We start from the raw sequence: 15,615 nt of genomic DNA, 5'->3' as shown, positions 1-15,615 counted from the left end.
AATAAAATGATGTGTACAATTTGGTTTATTCAGCTGTTTTAGTTTCAAGGTCCTGGCTTACTGTGACATTGAAATAAATCAAAGTAATTGTTAATGGTAATAGTAACACCTGTGTTATTCCTACTTTGACAATGCAAAATGACAAAAAACTAAATATATGATCATGAGGATATTTACAAACTAGAATAAGGGCCCCGCTGTTGTTTGTCTCCACAAATCAAGTTGCAGTTTACATCCACATCTGTCCAAAATGTCATCCCGTAATTATTTTACTTTATTAAGACATTTGTGTGAAATAGTCATAGTTAGCATATTCATTATGGATTCTTGTTTACGTAGACTAGATTTCATCTCAGTGTACCTAATAAATTGGTAGCTATATATTTCATGTATCTGACAGCAGTGTGGGTGGTCCTGAATCAAATACTTATTAAAAGGCATCTTGCTTTTGGAAATTAAAAGACCTAACAATTTGAGTAAGGTAGCAGGTTTCTAGTCAGATTTGGATCACAGATTGTGCCGTTACAAACATCAATTTGCCAACTTGACATTAAGAAGTCATCCCCAAAAACAACTTATATAACAGTAGAAACATTAGCAAATGAGTCCTTTGTCATATATTTACATCTTCAACGTCAAAACATCATATTTCTGAAAAACGTCCACCACGGGCCTTCCCTCTAGCCTTGGAGAACATGAGCCCAGCAAGATGTAAATTCAATATTTTCAGTTCATTATGAAACTGTGGCAGGCCTACTTAGACTGTCTAGGTAATTAACCCTCTGAGACACGTCAAAAGCTTTAGATATTAAACAGCATGGGTTTTTCTGTGGGGTTCCTCTAGGTCAGGGTTCACCAACAGGGGAACCGCGGTCCGGATCTGGACTCAGACACCTTTGTATCCGGACCCTGGACCTATAACTGATTGATAATTGATCATTATTGAATATTGACGCTTATATTTTAACCGGCGCAGCAGAATTCTAAGCTGCTATCTTCCCCTAAAGATATGTGTCTAAATTTTCTAACAACAGGTTTTCTGAATATAATAAGTATGTAGTATAGAACTGGAACAATCATGTCCAGCTTCGTCACTCACCTTTGACCTTGACGTATAAGAAATCTGGGTTAACACAGAGGGCCAGGTTGCTTGGCAGTGTCCAAGGTGTCGTCGTCCAGGCGATTAACGCCACATCTTCACTCCCAACCAATGGGAAGTTGACGATCACTGATGGGTCCTGAACGTCCTGAAGACAAAAGAGAAACAGAGATTAAGTCAATATATTAAACACCCAGACCGTCAAATGTGTTACTCGTGCTGCATTAGACCACTCGAGGTGTGCTGGTGGTTGTGATTTGTGCCCACCTTGTAGTTCTGGTTGGACTCAAAGTTGGACAAGGGGGTGTTGCAGGCGGTGGAGAAAGGCATGACTTTGACTCCTCGGTAAACCATACCCTTGTCGTACAGCTGTTTGAACACCCACCTGAATGAATCGAAGACATATGAAAAAAATGTAAAGGGGAAGGAGTGACAAACTGCACATCAGGGGACAGACTCGATGAATATTAAGTAGACACTTTAAATCAAAATAAATCTGTGTTATTAGTTTATCAAATATGGCCTACATTTAATAACTTGCATTCAAATATTTAAGCCATAAGTTGTACAAATAAGATGGTAAATGTGACATTCATACCAGACACTCTCCATGAACCACGGGTAGAGAGTCTTGTAGTCGTTCTCGAAGTCAATCCACCTTCCCATTCGATTCACTAAAATCTAGGAATAAAATACACATTAACATAGCAAATCAAGAGAACATGAGCGCACACCAAAATACTGCAAGGAAATTTACTATAAAAAAAGTTGTATTTTTAAGTCAATCCGCAAACAAAACCCTCCACAAAAAAAATCTAACTTTGGTAGTTTCATGCTTAAACTATGTTTAGGAGCAGCTTCAATACACTGTTCCAAATCAGTTATGTTTTTTGACTGGAACATGGAATGCAAAAAAGCCATCTGGTGTGGCTACAAAGTTGTCTCGTATATTGTGCTTTCATCGATGCTCACCTTCCACTCGCTGGAGTATCTCATGACAATGTTTCTGCACTGCTTGTTGTACTCAGCGATGCCCATCTTGGCCACATCTGCAGGCCCTTTGATCCCCAAAGTTTTATCAATCTCATATTCCTACAAAAGCAGACAGAAAATTAGACAAATGAATACCACAAGGATAAAAATAAAAAGGCCTCCACAATTCAAACAGATTCTTACCACGGGCAGGCCGTGACAGTCCCAGCCAAAGCGCCGGTCCACGTGGAAGCCACTCTGGTGAGCAAAGCGAGTAACAATGTCCTTTATGGTGCCGGCCAGGATGTGCCCATAATGGGGGAGACCCGTGGCAAAAGGAGGGCCATCGTAGAAGGTGAACCTGGTTGAAATGGTCAGTAACATATTTGTAAAAAGGTCGACAGTATTTTCTCTGTGATGACAGAAGAAGTTGGATATGAGATGATAAGACAGGATGAGTAAGATGTCTGGAAACACCTCACGATAACTGACAAACATTAACACTGATCCATTTATAAAAGTGTTTAATCGTTCACAAAACAGCAATTTCCGTGCAATTTGCATTTGTTCAGCAAATGTCATCATGACATTCAATCTTTTGGAGGCTAAAAAAGATCATTTTGCAGGTATTTAATGCACAAACCGTGCTGTTTCAATATGAGCCGAGATGTTAAAATGTAATGCTTTCTTCACTATCAATTCATTCCTTTTACAGCCGTTTCCAATTTATTGTGTTGTATTAACTATATAATAATTAAGACAATATCTTGTTACTTCACATTTGATATTTGTGCAGAACACACAACAACATTTCTATTAGCATATTAAACTGACTGCAATGCTTCTTACTACATCTTGTCATATGGTGGACAAGTACCAATACTCATAAAGATCAAATTCTGAAAGAGTATAATTAAGTGAAACAATCACTGGTTAGCCAGGAAATGCAAGTTTTGCAGCTGTGTTGGCCATCCCTTGAACCGTTCTAAAAACACTGCTAACATTAAAGAGACAGCAAGACATGAGATTACCAGATTCCTGGTGTGAACCACTTATTAAGTATTTGTTACCAACAAATATTAAAAAACCTTTTCTTATGTAAAGCGTAGTGATTATTGTTGCATATTAGATTTCTTCGATATAATAAACTCACCTTACACTTAAACAGTTTTTCGTGAGATAATGTTACTTAGTAAATCAATAATTATGAATAAGAAACAGTTTGATTTACTTGGGCCTGTTCTTGGACTGTTTAAGGCATTCCTGGAAGCAGTCCTTTGTTTGCCAGAACTGCAGGACATTCTCCTCCTCTGAAGGGAAGTTGATGGACTCGGGGACTCGTTCCACCATGGCGTCTACCCAAAAAACAAACAACAAAGATGTTACTCAATAGACTTGTGGAGCAGGAAGACATGGAAATAAACCCCACAGCATGTGTCAAGAAGATCACACAACGAATCAGTTTGTTTTCCACCCTCCATCTGTGTTGATGATAATAATCAGCTATTACAATATCAATTATTAGAGTCAGCACACGTGAATTGACCCACAATTCCACCACGTATCGTTCGGGACAAGTGAGAACACTAAACCTACATAAAAGGCTCCTCGAATCCCTTAGTGTCTCATAGTTGACTGTCAAAACCTGAAAGAGCTCGATAGTTTGTCAACAGAATATTCACTCCTTTTGAATGTGACGTGCGAAACTCATACAATCTAATACATTATTTCAAAGTCGAAATACGTTGTCACAGAAACTCTGCCCAAACTAGTTTATCAGATACAATACGTCACTTTCTCACAGTCGTTCGCGTCGTTCACAAGAATGACGCCTGCTTGTTGTTAGCTAGCAGGCTACGCTAGCAAGGGGGCGTTAGTTAACTAGTTAGTTCGCTTGCAGCTTAACCGACAGTAAAGTTAGTCAAAGGCCGCGTGTGAACAATCACGAACAGATGTTCAGCGAAGTGTGACTGTAATCGAACATTTCCTCCTGGATATTGAAATTGAATGTATATACTCACATGCTGGCTGCCCAGAGAGACAAGAAATGATGCAAGCAGGAGTCAGCGTGAGCGGAAGTGACGTTGTAGCGTAAAGTCAGATTTTCTATTTTTACTCAGAATAAAACGCGAACATTTAAACGTGCAGTCGTAAACATAATAGAAAGGAACATTTAATTTTCCTTTCAGATAATTAACACTAAAAAAAATAATGTTATTTTATTTAATTATTGCGCTACATGTCAGTGTGGAAAGTAACTGAAATCAGCCCTACGGACATACTATGGTTTATAACAGCAGCTAAATAAAAGCCATGTACACATTAATGCAAAACTATTTTTAAACCAGTATTATAAACATAATGGTGCCAAACACAGTCAATGTTGATGGACAGTTGATGTTTTCCTCATGTTTAATTATAAGAGTCAATTAGGTCCCGGACTGCAGCTTGGAATAAACCGTTGTTGTGGCGTGAGGTCTTTGTCCTGGTGGACCCAGCCTCCTGCCAGAGGAAAGGGACTTAAATAGTTTATGTCCAGGTCAGGTTGAGAGGGGTCGGCTACAATCTTTCTTGCACACTTCAGGGTCCTGCATGAGAACAAGTCATGGAGTGAAGGCAGATTGCAGCCATTCACCCTCTCAGCAGAGAAAAAGCAGAGAGAAATCAGCAAAATTATAAATAAAATATAAACACAAATATTGTAAATAGGCTGTGTGTATATATACAGCCTATTTTGCATGTTTGTGTTTTTATTATATTTATAATTAGAATTCATTTATAATTATTAAATGATAATAATTAAATAATAATTAATATTTATAAGTACAAAATAGGCTGTATATATATATATGCAGTCTATTTTGCATATTTGTGTTTTAATTGTTCCTTAATATTTTTCATCGCTGTCCGACATGATCATCTTTAAAAATGGTGCCTCTTGAATAAAGACTTTAAAACAGGAAGAGGACCAATGGATGATCAGCTTGAAAAGGACCAATGGCCGAGCAGCTTTAGGAGGACCAATGGCTGTGCAGCTTGAAGAGGACCAATGGCTGATCAGCTTAAAGAGGACCAATGGCTGGGCAGCTTAAAGAGGACCAATGGCTGAGCAGGTTAAAGAGGACCAATGGCTGAGCAGTTTAAGGAGGACCAATGGCTGATCAGCTTGAAGAGGAATTAATAAACTGAGCCATCAGCAGGAGGAATGGGGTGAACTGTTGCGCAATATGCATGATACTTATTTTAGCTGAATAGTTCAAAAGCCCCAAATTACAAAAGAACAAGGTATAAAAAAAAGGAGGAACTAATTTAAGGTTATACAGCCAGAAAATCTTCCAGTAATATAGATGTGTGTAAATATATTCACGTGTGTGTGTATATATATATACATATATATATATTTATATATAATAAATTCCTCCGTTGGTGAATCTAACTGGCTGCTGCTACTCTCGTGGCGCTCTCCGGGTGATGTTATGAGAACCCAGAAAACCAGAGCGTTAGATGTTAAGACGTGTGGAATTTTCTTTTTCAAGAAGTATAACTTTGAAATAGTGGTTAATTATTCCGTGGCGGATGGCAGAAAATATGTTTCCACTGAGCAAAGCAACAGAGATAAGCCACGCACCCTCCCCTCCCCTTTTTTGACAGGGTTCATACACATGCTGACCAATGGATTTCAACGTTTATGAACCAGTGGAGCGGACCTTTTTTTTTTTGTCGCCACACCACTCCACGTTGTTTGATGAAACCATAAGCTTATATAACTACGGTCTTTTGAATGTTCTGACCACAATTCTAAGCTGATCTGATTAAGATCAAAGCTTGCACCGAAAACACGTACGATAATACAAATTAACATCTTAAGAAAACTCAGTCCGCCACTCTGACTAAGTCAGTGCTCAGGCTCTAATAATAATAACCAATATATATCACTATATATAATATGGCTAAAGTGATTCATGAAACAACTTCCATTTTCTTGGCCTGAACAAGTCTTCAAGGACTCGTGTGCTCTACTCGGCCATTCAAGATTCAAGATGTTTTATTTGTCACATACACACACAGGGTGTGCAGTGAAATGAAAGTGGCAATGCTCAGCAGGAATGTGCAAGGGCAACAAGTACACACTATTTACAAATAAAAAACAACACAATATTTACAGTAAGTGTGTGTGTGTGTGTGTGTGTGTGTGTGCCTAAGAGGGGCAGTTGTGTGGGTCTATGTGGGGGTCCTGGTGAGGTCGGAGTTCACAATCCTGATGGCCTGAGGAAAGAAACTCCGTCTCAGTCTCTCTGTTCTTGCAGCGTGACTACGGAGGCGCCTGCCTGACCGCAGCAGCTGAAACAGTCTGTTGTTGGGGTGGTGAGGATCCTTCATGATCCTGCCGGCTCTGGTTCTGCACCTCCTGGTGTACAAGTCCTGCAGGGTGGGTAGTGTAGTTCCAATAGTGCGCTCAGCCGAACGCACTACTCTCTGCAGAGCCTTCCTGTCCTGAGCGGAGCAGTTGCCAAACCAGGCTGTGATGCTTCCTGTCAGGACGCTCTCTACAGCTCCAGAGTAGAAGGACTGAAGGATCCTCTGGGAAACTTTAAATTTCCTCAGCTGCCTGAGGTGGTAGGCGCTGCCTTGCCTTTCTCACCAGAGTGTCTGTGTTTGTTGACCATGTCAGATCCTCGGTGATGTGGACTCCCAGGTATTTATACCGCTCACCCTCTCCACAGTAGTCCCGTTAATCCCCAGTGGTGAGTACGTCCTCTGTTGTTGTACCTTCCTAAAGTCCACAATCAGCTCCTTAGTTTTGGTGACATTCATGATGAGGCTGTTGTCCTGGCACCAGAGTGACAGATCAGCAACTTCCTCCAGGTAGGCCTTCTCGTCGTTGTCGGAGATCAGGCCCACCACCACTGTGTCATCCGCAAACTTGATGATGGTGCTGGAGCTGGACCTGGCCACACAGTCATGTGTGGACAGGGAGTACAGCAGGGGGCTGAGGACGCAACCCTGGGGGGATCCTGTGTTCAGGGTGAGGGATTTGGAGGTGTGTCTGCCCACCCTGACCACCTGTGGCCTGGCGGTCAGGAAGTCCAGGATCCAAGCACACAGGGGGGTGTTCAGTCCCAGCTCAATCAGCTTGCCGGCCAGTCTGGAGGGGACTATGGTGTTGAAAGCTGAACTATAATCAATGAACAGTAGTCTCAGAGCCTGTTCCTTGAATCTGTTCAGCCTCTACCTGGTTGTCACGATCTTTGATACGATACCTGCCATAAATAGCATACCACGATACCACAAATCGATAAAATACCACAAATCCGATACTGGTATATTAATATACAATATTAATAAATACAACTTTTTTTCGTTTACCAGCTTCTACCTAAACAGCGTTTTGAACACTTAACAAATGGCAGTTATATTAGTATACAGCAAGATATGAATGAAAACTACATGTCCCCCCATTGATTATACACTAGGTGGCCTTTTGTAGTGTTACATAATTTTACAGATGTGTATTTGCTATGTGTGGCTTTGAGACGCGTATGCAGGTATGAATCCCCATTCCAAATATTTGATATTGATGAATGATAAATTAAGACTACAAACAATGCTTTGGAAGAATTACGGCACCCAATAAAACGATTCATTCCGTAACATCAAACTGAGGCAGTCACTATAAAAAGGAGAAAAAAACTGATGTTTGTTTGTTGACAAAGCATGATGGCTTTATTGTCATGGTAGAAACAGTCTATGGAACGCTGACAGACATCGAGGTGACCGGGGTACAGCCTATTTCGCTTGAACTGCTGCTGCCGCCGCCGCCGCCTTCCGCACCACCTTCAAGCCCTTCTTGTTGTGCTTCTTAGCAAAGCGCATGTTCTTCAGGAACTTAGGGTCCACCTGCAGCAAAGAAAGAAAGCAAAAGGGGAAGTGAGCAGTGTGGAAGTGCTGCACAATCAACCAAATTCCAACACAATTAAACACTTGATATAAATAAATAAATATACATACACACACATATAAACTGGTCTCAAAAGAAACTTTAGACAATGAAATGTGCCGTTTTCCAGGCACGTGGTTAAGATGGAGTGAAGAATTTTGACAGGATATGCTTAGTTTTACACTCGTGAAAAATGCTGCAGTGTCAGCCGAGCAAAATTGCATTTCATAAAGTTATTACAACCATTTACTGTTAAACCACACCACGAGTCGACGTTACAATACAATCAACAGGAAGACTACTTCCAACAATGCTCTCAGCAACTTTAATTGTCTTGTTAATTTCACAGCTGCCCGAGTAGCATGACTTTTTTTAAAGTTCAGTCTGAAAGCTTGCCTTGAACTTTTTATATCAGATAAGATGATAATTTTGGATTAAACAGCAGTGTGAGCAGCATTTTCTTGAAATAATGTACAAATACTCAATTGCCTCTAAAAAAGGAACCACTAGGCTAAAAAGAAAAAGCAACTTGCATTATTCTCCAAATAAGGCAGTATCGAAGTTTTTATTAAACAATTGGAACACATGGAACTAAATATATTCCTCTTAATCAGAACATTAACCCACATCTTAACCGTTGTGTTGCCTTCGGGTCATTTTGACCCGATTCAATGTTTAATGTCGGTGTTCTTTCGGGAGTCAACAAACAAACATAAAGTACCTCACACTTAAACTTGGAAAACAATATTAATTCTAATAATTTTCTGGAGATTTTAATAGCTGGGGTCATATTGACCTCAAGGGTCAAATATGTTAGTAAATATAAAGGTAACAGGAGGGTGAAACATTGAATCGGGTCAAATTGACCCGAAGGCATCACAAGGGTTAAGCTGGGTTACTAACGGCTTTGTGCAAGTAGTCCGATTCTTTTTTTAAACAAATGTATACCTACTCCTGTAATGGAGGAAGAAATGGACTGTACAAAAAAGAAAAGCAACATGATGTCTCGAAATATTACTAGCGGGGATGCATAATTCATGTTCATTAAAATCAAACTAAAAACTAATTCTGATCTGATTCCTGAGTTGTTGGTCTTTTTTGAGTGCATTTGTGCTCAGAGTGAAAATAAATATTTAAAAACCAGTGAACCATTGATTAAAAATAAAAGTCTGACTACTGGCATGCTGCATGTAAACAGAGACTATGCTAGCACCATACGACAATGCGTGGCATCACATCGTCGTACACGACTGGTATTTCAATGCACATGAACAACATCTATCCATCACACAGAACTGTAGCTGTACTTACACCCTTCAGCGACTCGTAGCGCTGAGATCTGGGCTTCTTGATGCCATTTCTGTGGGCTTTACGAGCTGTTTAGAGGAGGGAAGAAAAAGTTAACAGGACAACAGATGAATGCGTTTCAAAACTTGCAACACTCCTTAATATACTGTTACAAGTCATGCATGTGAAAATAAAAGGTGACATTGAAATATCAGTAGCTTACACATGTACAAGTTATTGATGAGGACAATGACTGCAAGCATACTTACACTGGTTGTGGGTTGTGTGATTTTTGGACTTCGCCATTTCGACACTGGTTAATCTGAAGAAAGGAAACGTAAACATAAGATCACATGTTGATCTTATTTTAAAGCAATACTGTTATCATCCACTTCCTTGCTAGCTAACGTTTAAATCGCTAGCCGGCAGTCAAGAAAGCTTTGAACAATGTAAACAGAGTAGCATTTGTGAGAAGACAACTTCAGAATTAAACAATAGCAGTCGAATATGGATGTTCAAATACATATTAGAACAAAATGAACACGGAGCACTAAATGTAATCAGTCGTTAGCTGCTTTGCTTCAGGCAGCGTTAGCACTTTTACAATGTAAAATTCAACCATTAATAAGGAACATATTTCAAACATATTGGGGTGAAAATGTGAACAATAGACTGATTGATCAGAATCGGTTGTTATTTTAGTGTATGAACGTAAAATCCGGTCAGATTGATTAAGATTTTAAAAGTTTACATATATGGGAAAGCTGTATACCTGCCACACGAACAGACGACAACCGGAAGAGAAAGAAAATCTAACCCGGTCGAAAAGAAGAAGAAGAGCAGGCTGCTCTGTTTTAATGACACTGCCGCCTGTTGGTGGTTTCTGGTACGACAGATGAGAGCCCACAGCTGGCCACAAGATGTCCCCCTCTGTTCATATGACACTGTGTATTTATGATAGCCACAAGAAATGAAATGTGTGACTGCACACAACACACACACACACACACACACACACACACACACACACACACACACACACACACACACTTTCATGTGAACTAACGTTAACTCATGTGTCTTCAACTAAATAAAACTACGTTATGCTTTGAATAAGATGAAGCAATTTACGGTTCTTAATTCGTCGCTGATACTTCTGCACTTTGACTTTAGGATTTTAAGGGCAGGACTAGTAACACAAAAATCTGCTAGAAAACCATGATCTATTTGAGCGTGTCTGTATCAGCAGCAGCCCCTGCTAATTATTCCCAATTGAATACACATATGCCTAAAAGGCTTTAATATGTTGTTCCCTTACATAAATTACTTGTCTTAATATCTCACCAGATGTGTAACATTATGCTCTTTTGACTTCAGTTGACTGCATGTGGTTAGGAAATCATACAGCTTGTTGATTTGTGAAGAATATATTTTGGCCTTAGACAGAGCTTGAGTTTCTCTTCAACCTATTGCAAAACGTCATATAGAAGAAAAAAGATCTAATGTTTGCACTTAAATCCAGGTCGGCCATCATTGAGCGCTTACTACCTGAATCTCTATATGTTAATAGCTTCTAAAAATTTGATAATGATAATGTCACTATGCGGAAAAATATCTTCTCTGAAAAAAGAAAAAAATGGATTAAAAAAAAGTCAGGGGTGATTAGAATAAGAATCTAAATGGTGAGTCTGAATGATATTTCTTTAAGTTATTATCATGATTTAGACTTTCTCATTGTATTTATTCACATTAGCATCAAGGCTCTATTGATGGCAATGTTGGTCTGTTTGTATTAATGGTTCCCAGATAAAGTATCCTGAATACTTTGTTGATGTATTTAGTTTTTGCTTCGCTCCACAATTATGTTTACATAGTTGTTTTGAGTGAAATGTCTCAAAAATTAATTTGCCATAAAACTATAACAAAAACTCATCATTGTGAGCCTGTTAGCAGGCTGCTCCAAGCCTCACTTTGCCTAAGCAAAGCCTCACACAACCACTGTAATAGCTGTAAACTCTAGGTGTTAACCTATTTTATTACTATTTAGATTTTTAAAAACGAAAACATTTTAAGTTGCAATTCATGATTGTAATGTCCTTAGTGGCTCATAATTAGGATTTATCGTGAGTTTATTTCCGTGTGTATGTCATTGGGGTATAACATTCCAGGGTGTAAATAGCAGGTGCAAATTGTACACCTGGGTTTTATTAGCATCCTCCTAAAAATATAACCGCGGTATGACGAAAAACCACAGTCAAAGAAGATTTCGGGTCGCTAAAAACCTGAATTAAGTCTGGTGGAGATGATGTGAAATTTATTTTTAGTGCACCTGTGAAAGATGTAATGAAGTGCCAGTCACAACATTTCAAGCAACATGGGCGGGATGGAGAGATTGGAGAGCAGCCCCACCCACACACACATACTTGATCATATAACTCACAGAACAGAAGTGATTTTCAGGACATTTCCTCTTCCTTTTTCTTTCCTTTCCTTTCTCCTCTCCTCTCCTTCTCAGCTGAGGTTGGGTGAATCCCTGCTCAAGCAGAACAAATTATGCAGCGGCCTCCTATATTTAGATCCCTGTTTGATCATACAAACCTCTCGGCTCCACTCTGCAGCGCTCGGCTCTGCTAATCTAATTACAGATTTGGCTACATGTTTTATTTCATACTTTCTCCTTGATCTGATATCATGATAAAGAGAGGTTTCCGATTCCTGTGGCGACATTCTTCACACATGGCACTTTTGGAGGTGTGGGAGTGTGAGATTATACCACAAAATGAACACATCGCTGTGAATATTCTCTCAGTGTTATCGTCTCTGTGAAATCTTTATTAATGAAGTGAGATAATCTCACTTTGTTCACTGAAACTCTCAATTATCATAACTCAAAATCAAACATTCTAACATGATGAAAACACAACGGTTTTTACTTTTAGGGGATTATACTCCAAAAAAAACCATATATGAATATTATATTCAATTTCTGCTAATACATCTCCAAATCTACCAGCTGTGATAGACAGATGTGAGAGTATATAAATCTTCCCATCAAAACATTGCTCCTGGATATTTATAATTCATCTTTGATTGTCATGAACACACTTCTAGTTCTTCCAGACCAACCACCAAAACTAATTCAAAATACATTGTATCAATTGTATCTTTGGAATTCTGATTGTCACATATTTTCTATCAGATGAAAAAGAATCACTGCACATCTAGTATTGTTTGTGTTTATCAAACATTTTACGATATTGCTTACCTAATATTTCCGTGTACATTTCATATTATAGAAAAGTTCAATGACTTTTGTATCCTCATTTGATATTTGTTGTAATTCTCTTTTTCTCTCACAGTCGAACGCTTCAAAGGCCTGTAAAGAAAGATCTAATGTCAGGAAGATGATCTCATCTAACATTAATAAACAACGTCACATCATGAACAGTAGAATGATGCTTCTGCAGGATGAGCAGCATCTTTAGAGATGCCGTGCATTAACTCCCACCTATTTAACTCCCACCTATTTAACTCCAGCTATAATGAAGTCCATAGGGGACCACCAGCACTGCTCTGTTCTTTATCGATTCTCTTTAAGGTAATGGAAGACATCACATGCTGCTGGGCTCTCTGGGAATATGTTTCTGTATCTATTATTTGTTTCACAAATACCCATATTTAACAATTCCACCAAATCCTATTTTATCCTTCTGCTCTACTAAATGTACTTTAATTGGGAAAAATGGCAGTTTATTTTACAGCCACAGCTACATGGTTACTTTCCAGATTGCGTTATATTTTAATACGTCCAGGATCACTTTATTAGATACAGCTATATAATTATAAATGCATGCCGTAACATTTTGGTATTATTTCTTTTCCCAACGCTAATATCTCTTTTGACCTATTGTTATGACGTCTTCTCTCCTTCACTTGCATTCACATAATCCCCTTTTCCTCTCGGTGCCTCTGTCTTTTTCTGTACTCCAACTCTTGTTCTCTTTTTTCATTTTGCCCTTTCCCCTCCGTTGTACCCCTGAACTCCCTCGGCTCCCTCTCTCTTTTGCACTGCCCCCCCCCCCCCCCCCCACACACACACACACTCACTTTCATTCCCCTTTCATCTGGGAGAGCACATCTTGTCTTTGAGTCGATCCCTCGGGGACTCGCTTCCCCTCGACACATGAAAGAGGCTGCTCATCATGTCTCTGGACGTGGGAGGCACCACCAAACACTATGGGAGATCCATTATGTGTCGCATAGACAAGTGCAAATGAATATAAGAAAAAAACGGGATATTAAATACTTGAAGAGCCACAGTGTTCTTTCCTTGGCTTTGATTTAGAAGTTGAAGTTGTACAAGCCCAGAAACCAATGGTTATTATATTTGAATGAGATTGTTAACAGTAAAGTCTTCTTCACACATAGCCTTGATTTAGGGTAAATAAAGGGGGCAAATCATACTGCTTAATAGTTGCTGTCTTGTGATTAATCAAATCAGCTCTTTTAAGGCCAATACTCTTTATTATAAGTTTAACAAACATTAACCAGTTGTTTCATGACATTCTTCCTATGTAGTCGCATATCTGTTACAGTAACATGAATGCCTCACATGGGCCACGTTGACAGAAGATGTACACACATTTCTGATATAAAAAGTTAGAAGCAATATATCCAAATTAACAATGTATCAAAACAAATGAACTCACAGATAATCTCTGTTTTAAGCGACAACACTCTGATAAACCCTCTGCAACAGCAGACAGACACATTGAGCAGTTAAAGAACAGCTTTTTACCCCAGGAGTTGGTGGAGAGAAGGGAACCGAAAGCTAAAGATAGATAGATAGATAGATAGATATATACTTTATTAATCCCCAAGGGGAAATTTGTCGAGTCAGTAGCAGCAACACACAAGAATAAAAAAAAAAAAACACAAAATATAAGAAGGGTTAGGGTGATCTGGCAAGAGGTGAACTGTTGTAGAGCCTCATAGCCGTCGGCAGGAATGTTCTCCTGTATCTCTCCTTGTGGCAGCGGAGCGTGAGGAGACGTCTGGAGAAAGTACTCCTCTGTCCCTGTAGGAGGTGGTGGAGAGGGTGGTCCGGGTTGTCCAATATGGACACCAGTTTCTTCAACGACCTCCTCTCCACCACCTGTTCCAGGTGCTCCAGCTGGCAGCCGATGATGGAGCCAGCCTTCCTAACCAGTTTGTTAAGACGGCTGGTGTCACCGGCTCCGATGCTGCTCCCCCAGCAGACAATGGCAAAGTGCAGCACACTGGCCACAACCGACTGGTAGAATAACTCCAGCATCTTGCTGCACACGTTGAAGGATCGAAGCTTTCTCAGGAAAAAGAGACGACTCATCCCCTTCTTGTACACAGCGTTGATGTTGGCCTTCCAGTTCAGTCGGCTGTCGATGGAGACGCCCAGGTACTTGTACTCCTCCACCATGTCCACGTCAACTCCCAGGACACTCAGAGGTGTAGGAGCTGTCGCCTTCCTCCTGAAGTCCACCACCATCTCTCTGGTCTTGGCCACGTTCAGCCGCAGGTGGTTCTCATCGGCCCACTTTACAAAGTCACTCACCACTGCCCTGTACTCCTCCTCCCGTCCATCCCTAATACACCCGACCACTGCAGAATCATCAGAGTACTTCTGCAGATGGCATGACTCCGTGTTGTACTGGAAGTCACTGGTGTACAGGGTGAAGAGGAAGGAGACAGAACAGTTCCTGTGGGGCTCCAACATCACTGACCACCGTTCCAGACAGCACACGGCCCATTCTGACAAACTGTGGTCTGCCTGTGAGGTAGTCAGTGATCCAGGAGATGGTGGACGCGTCCACACCGCCACCGCAGCTTCTCACTCAGCAGCAGTGGCTGGATGGTGTTAAATGCACTGGAGAAGTCAAAAAGTGACTCTCACAGAGACATCGGTTCCATCCAGGTGCGACTGAGCTCGTTGCAGCAGGTAGATGATGGCGTCGTCCACTCCCACATGAGGCTGGTAAGCAAATTGCAGAGGGTCCAACGATGATTTCACCTGCGGCGGCACGTGGGCCAAGACCAGCCTCTCCAGCACCTTCATCACATGGGAGGTGAGGGCGACGGTCGATAGTCGTTGAGGCCAGATGGTGCTGACTTCTTTGGGACAGGGACCAGGCACGCGTCTTCCACAGCACGGGACTTCCCCAGCCTCAGGCTGAGGTTGAAGAGGCGCTGCAGGACACCAGACAGCTGGGTGGCGCAGGTCTTTAGGACCCTGGGGCTGATGCCATCAGGACCTTCAGCTCTGCGCTGGTGTAGTTTCTCCAGC

General features: G+C 40.6%; 2 protein-coding genes across 2 annotated transcripts in view; both read right to left on the bottom strand.

Moving 5' to 3' along the window:
* The window catches only part of iars1 (isoleucyl-tRNA synthetase 1), a 47,777-nt gene extending 43,645 nt beyond the window's left edge, over positions 1–4,132 (bottom strand). The window contains exons 1-7 of the mRNA XM_056438101.1: positions 4,093–4,132; positions 3,303–3,426; positions 2,276–2,432; positions 2,072–2,191; positions 1,698–1,780; positions 1,367–1,484; positions 1,100–1,247 (exon numbers count right to left, since the gene is read on the bottom strand). Of these exons, the coding sequence (XP_056294076.1) occupies positions 1,100–1,247; positions 1,367–1,484; positions 1,698–1,780; positions 2,072–2,191; positions 2,276–2,432; positions 3,303–3,421 (745 nt within the window). The 5' untranslated portion in view covers positions 3,422–3,426; positions 4,093–4,132. The remainder of the gene's footprint in view (positions 1–1,099; positions 1,248–1,366; positions 1,485–1,697; positions 1,781–2,071; positions 2,192–2,275; positions 2,433–3,302; positions 3,427–4,092) is intronic.
* Positions 4,133–7,768: 3,636 nt separating this feature from the next.
* On the bottom strand, positions 7,769–9,670 carry rpl29 (ribosomal protein L29). The gene is made up of 3 exons (XM_056438106.1): positions 9,566–9,670; positions 9,321–9,385; positions 7,769–7,969 (listed from the first exon to the last, which is right to left on the bottom strand). Exons 1-3 carry the CDS (start codon positions 9,639–9,641, stop codon positions 7,859–7,861), a joined length of 252 nt encoding a protein of 83 aa, XP_056294081.1. The 5' UTR covers positions 9,642–9,670; the 3' UTR covers positions 7,769–7,858.
* Positions 9,671–15,615: the final 5,945 nt, after the last annotated feature.

This window comes from Pseudoliparis swirei, chromosome 18 (genome assembly GCF_029220125.1).
Source record: "Pseudoliparis swirei isolate HS2019 ecotype Mariana Trench chromosome 18, NWPU_hadal_v1, whole genome shotgun sequence".
Lineage (NCBI taxonomy): Eukaryota > Metazoa > Chordata > Actinopteri > Perciformes > Liparidae > Pseudoliparis > Pseudoliparis swirei.
This window is presented reverse-complemented; position numbering and strand designations above follow the sequence as displayed.

Excerpts from the sequence above, each read along its gene's own strand:
- rpl29 (XM_056438106.1), bottom strand. The coding sequence starts at position 9,641 with ATGTTTACGTTTCCTTTCTTCAGATTAACCAGTGTCGAAATGGCGAAG. Across the intron at positions 9,386-9,565 it reads TCACACAACCCACAACCAGT|CTCGTAAAGCCCACAGAAAT; the intron begins GTAAGTATGCTT and ends TCCTCTAAACAG. Across the intron at positions 7,970-9,320 it reads GCTACGAGTCGCTGAAGGGT|GTGGACCCTAAGTTCCTGAA; the intron begins GTAAGTACAGCT and ends TCTTTGCTGCAG.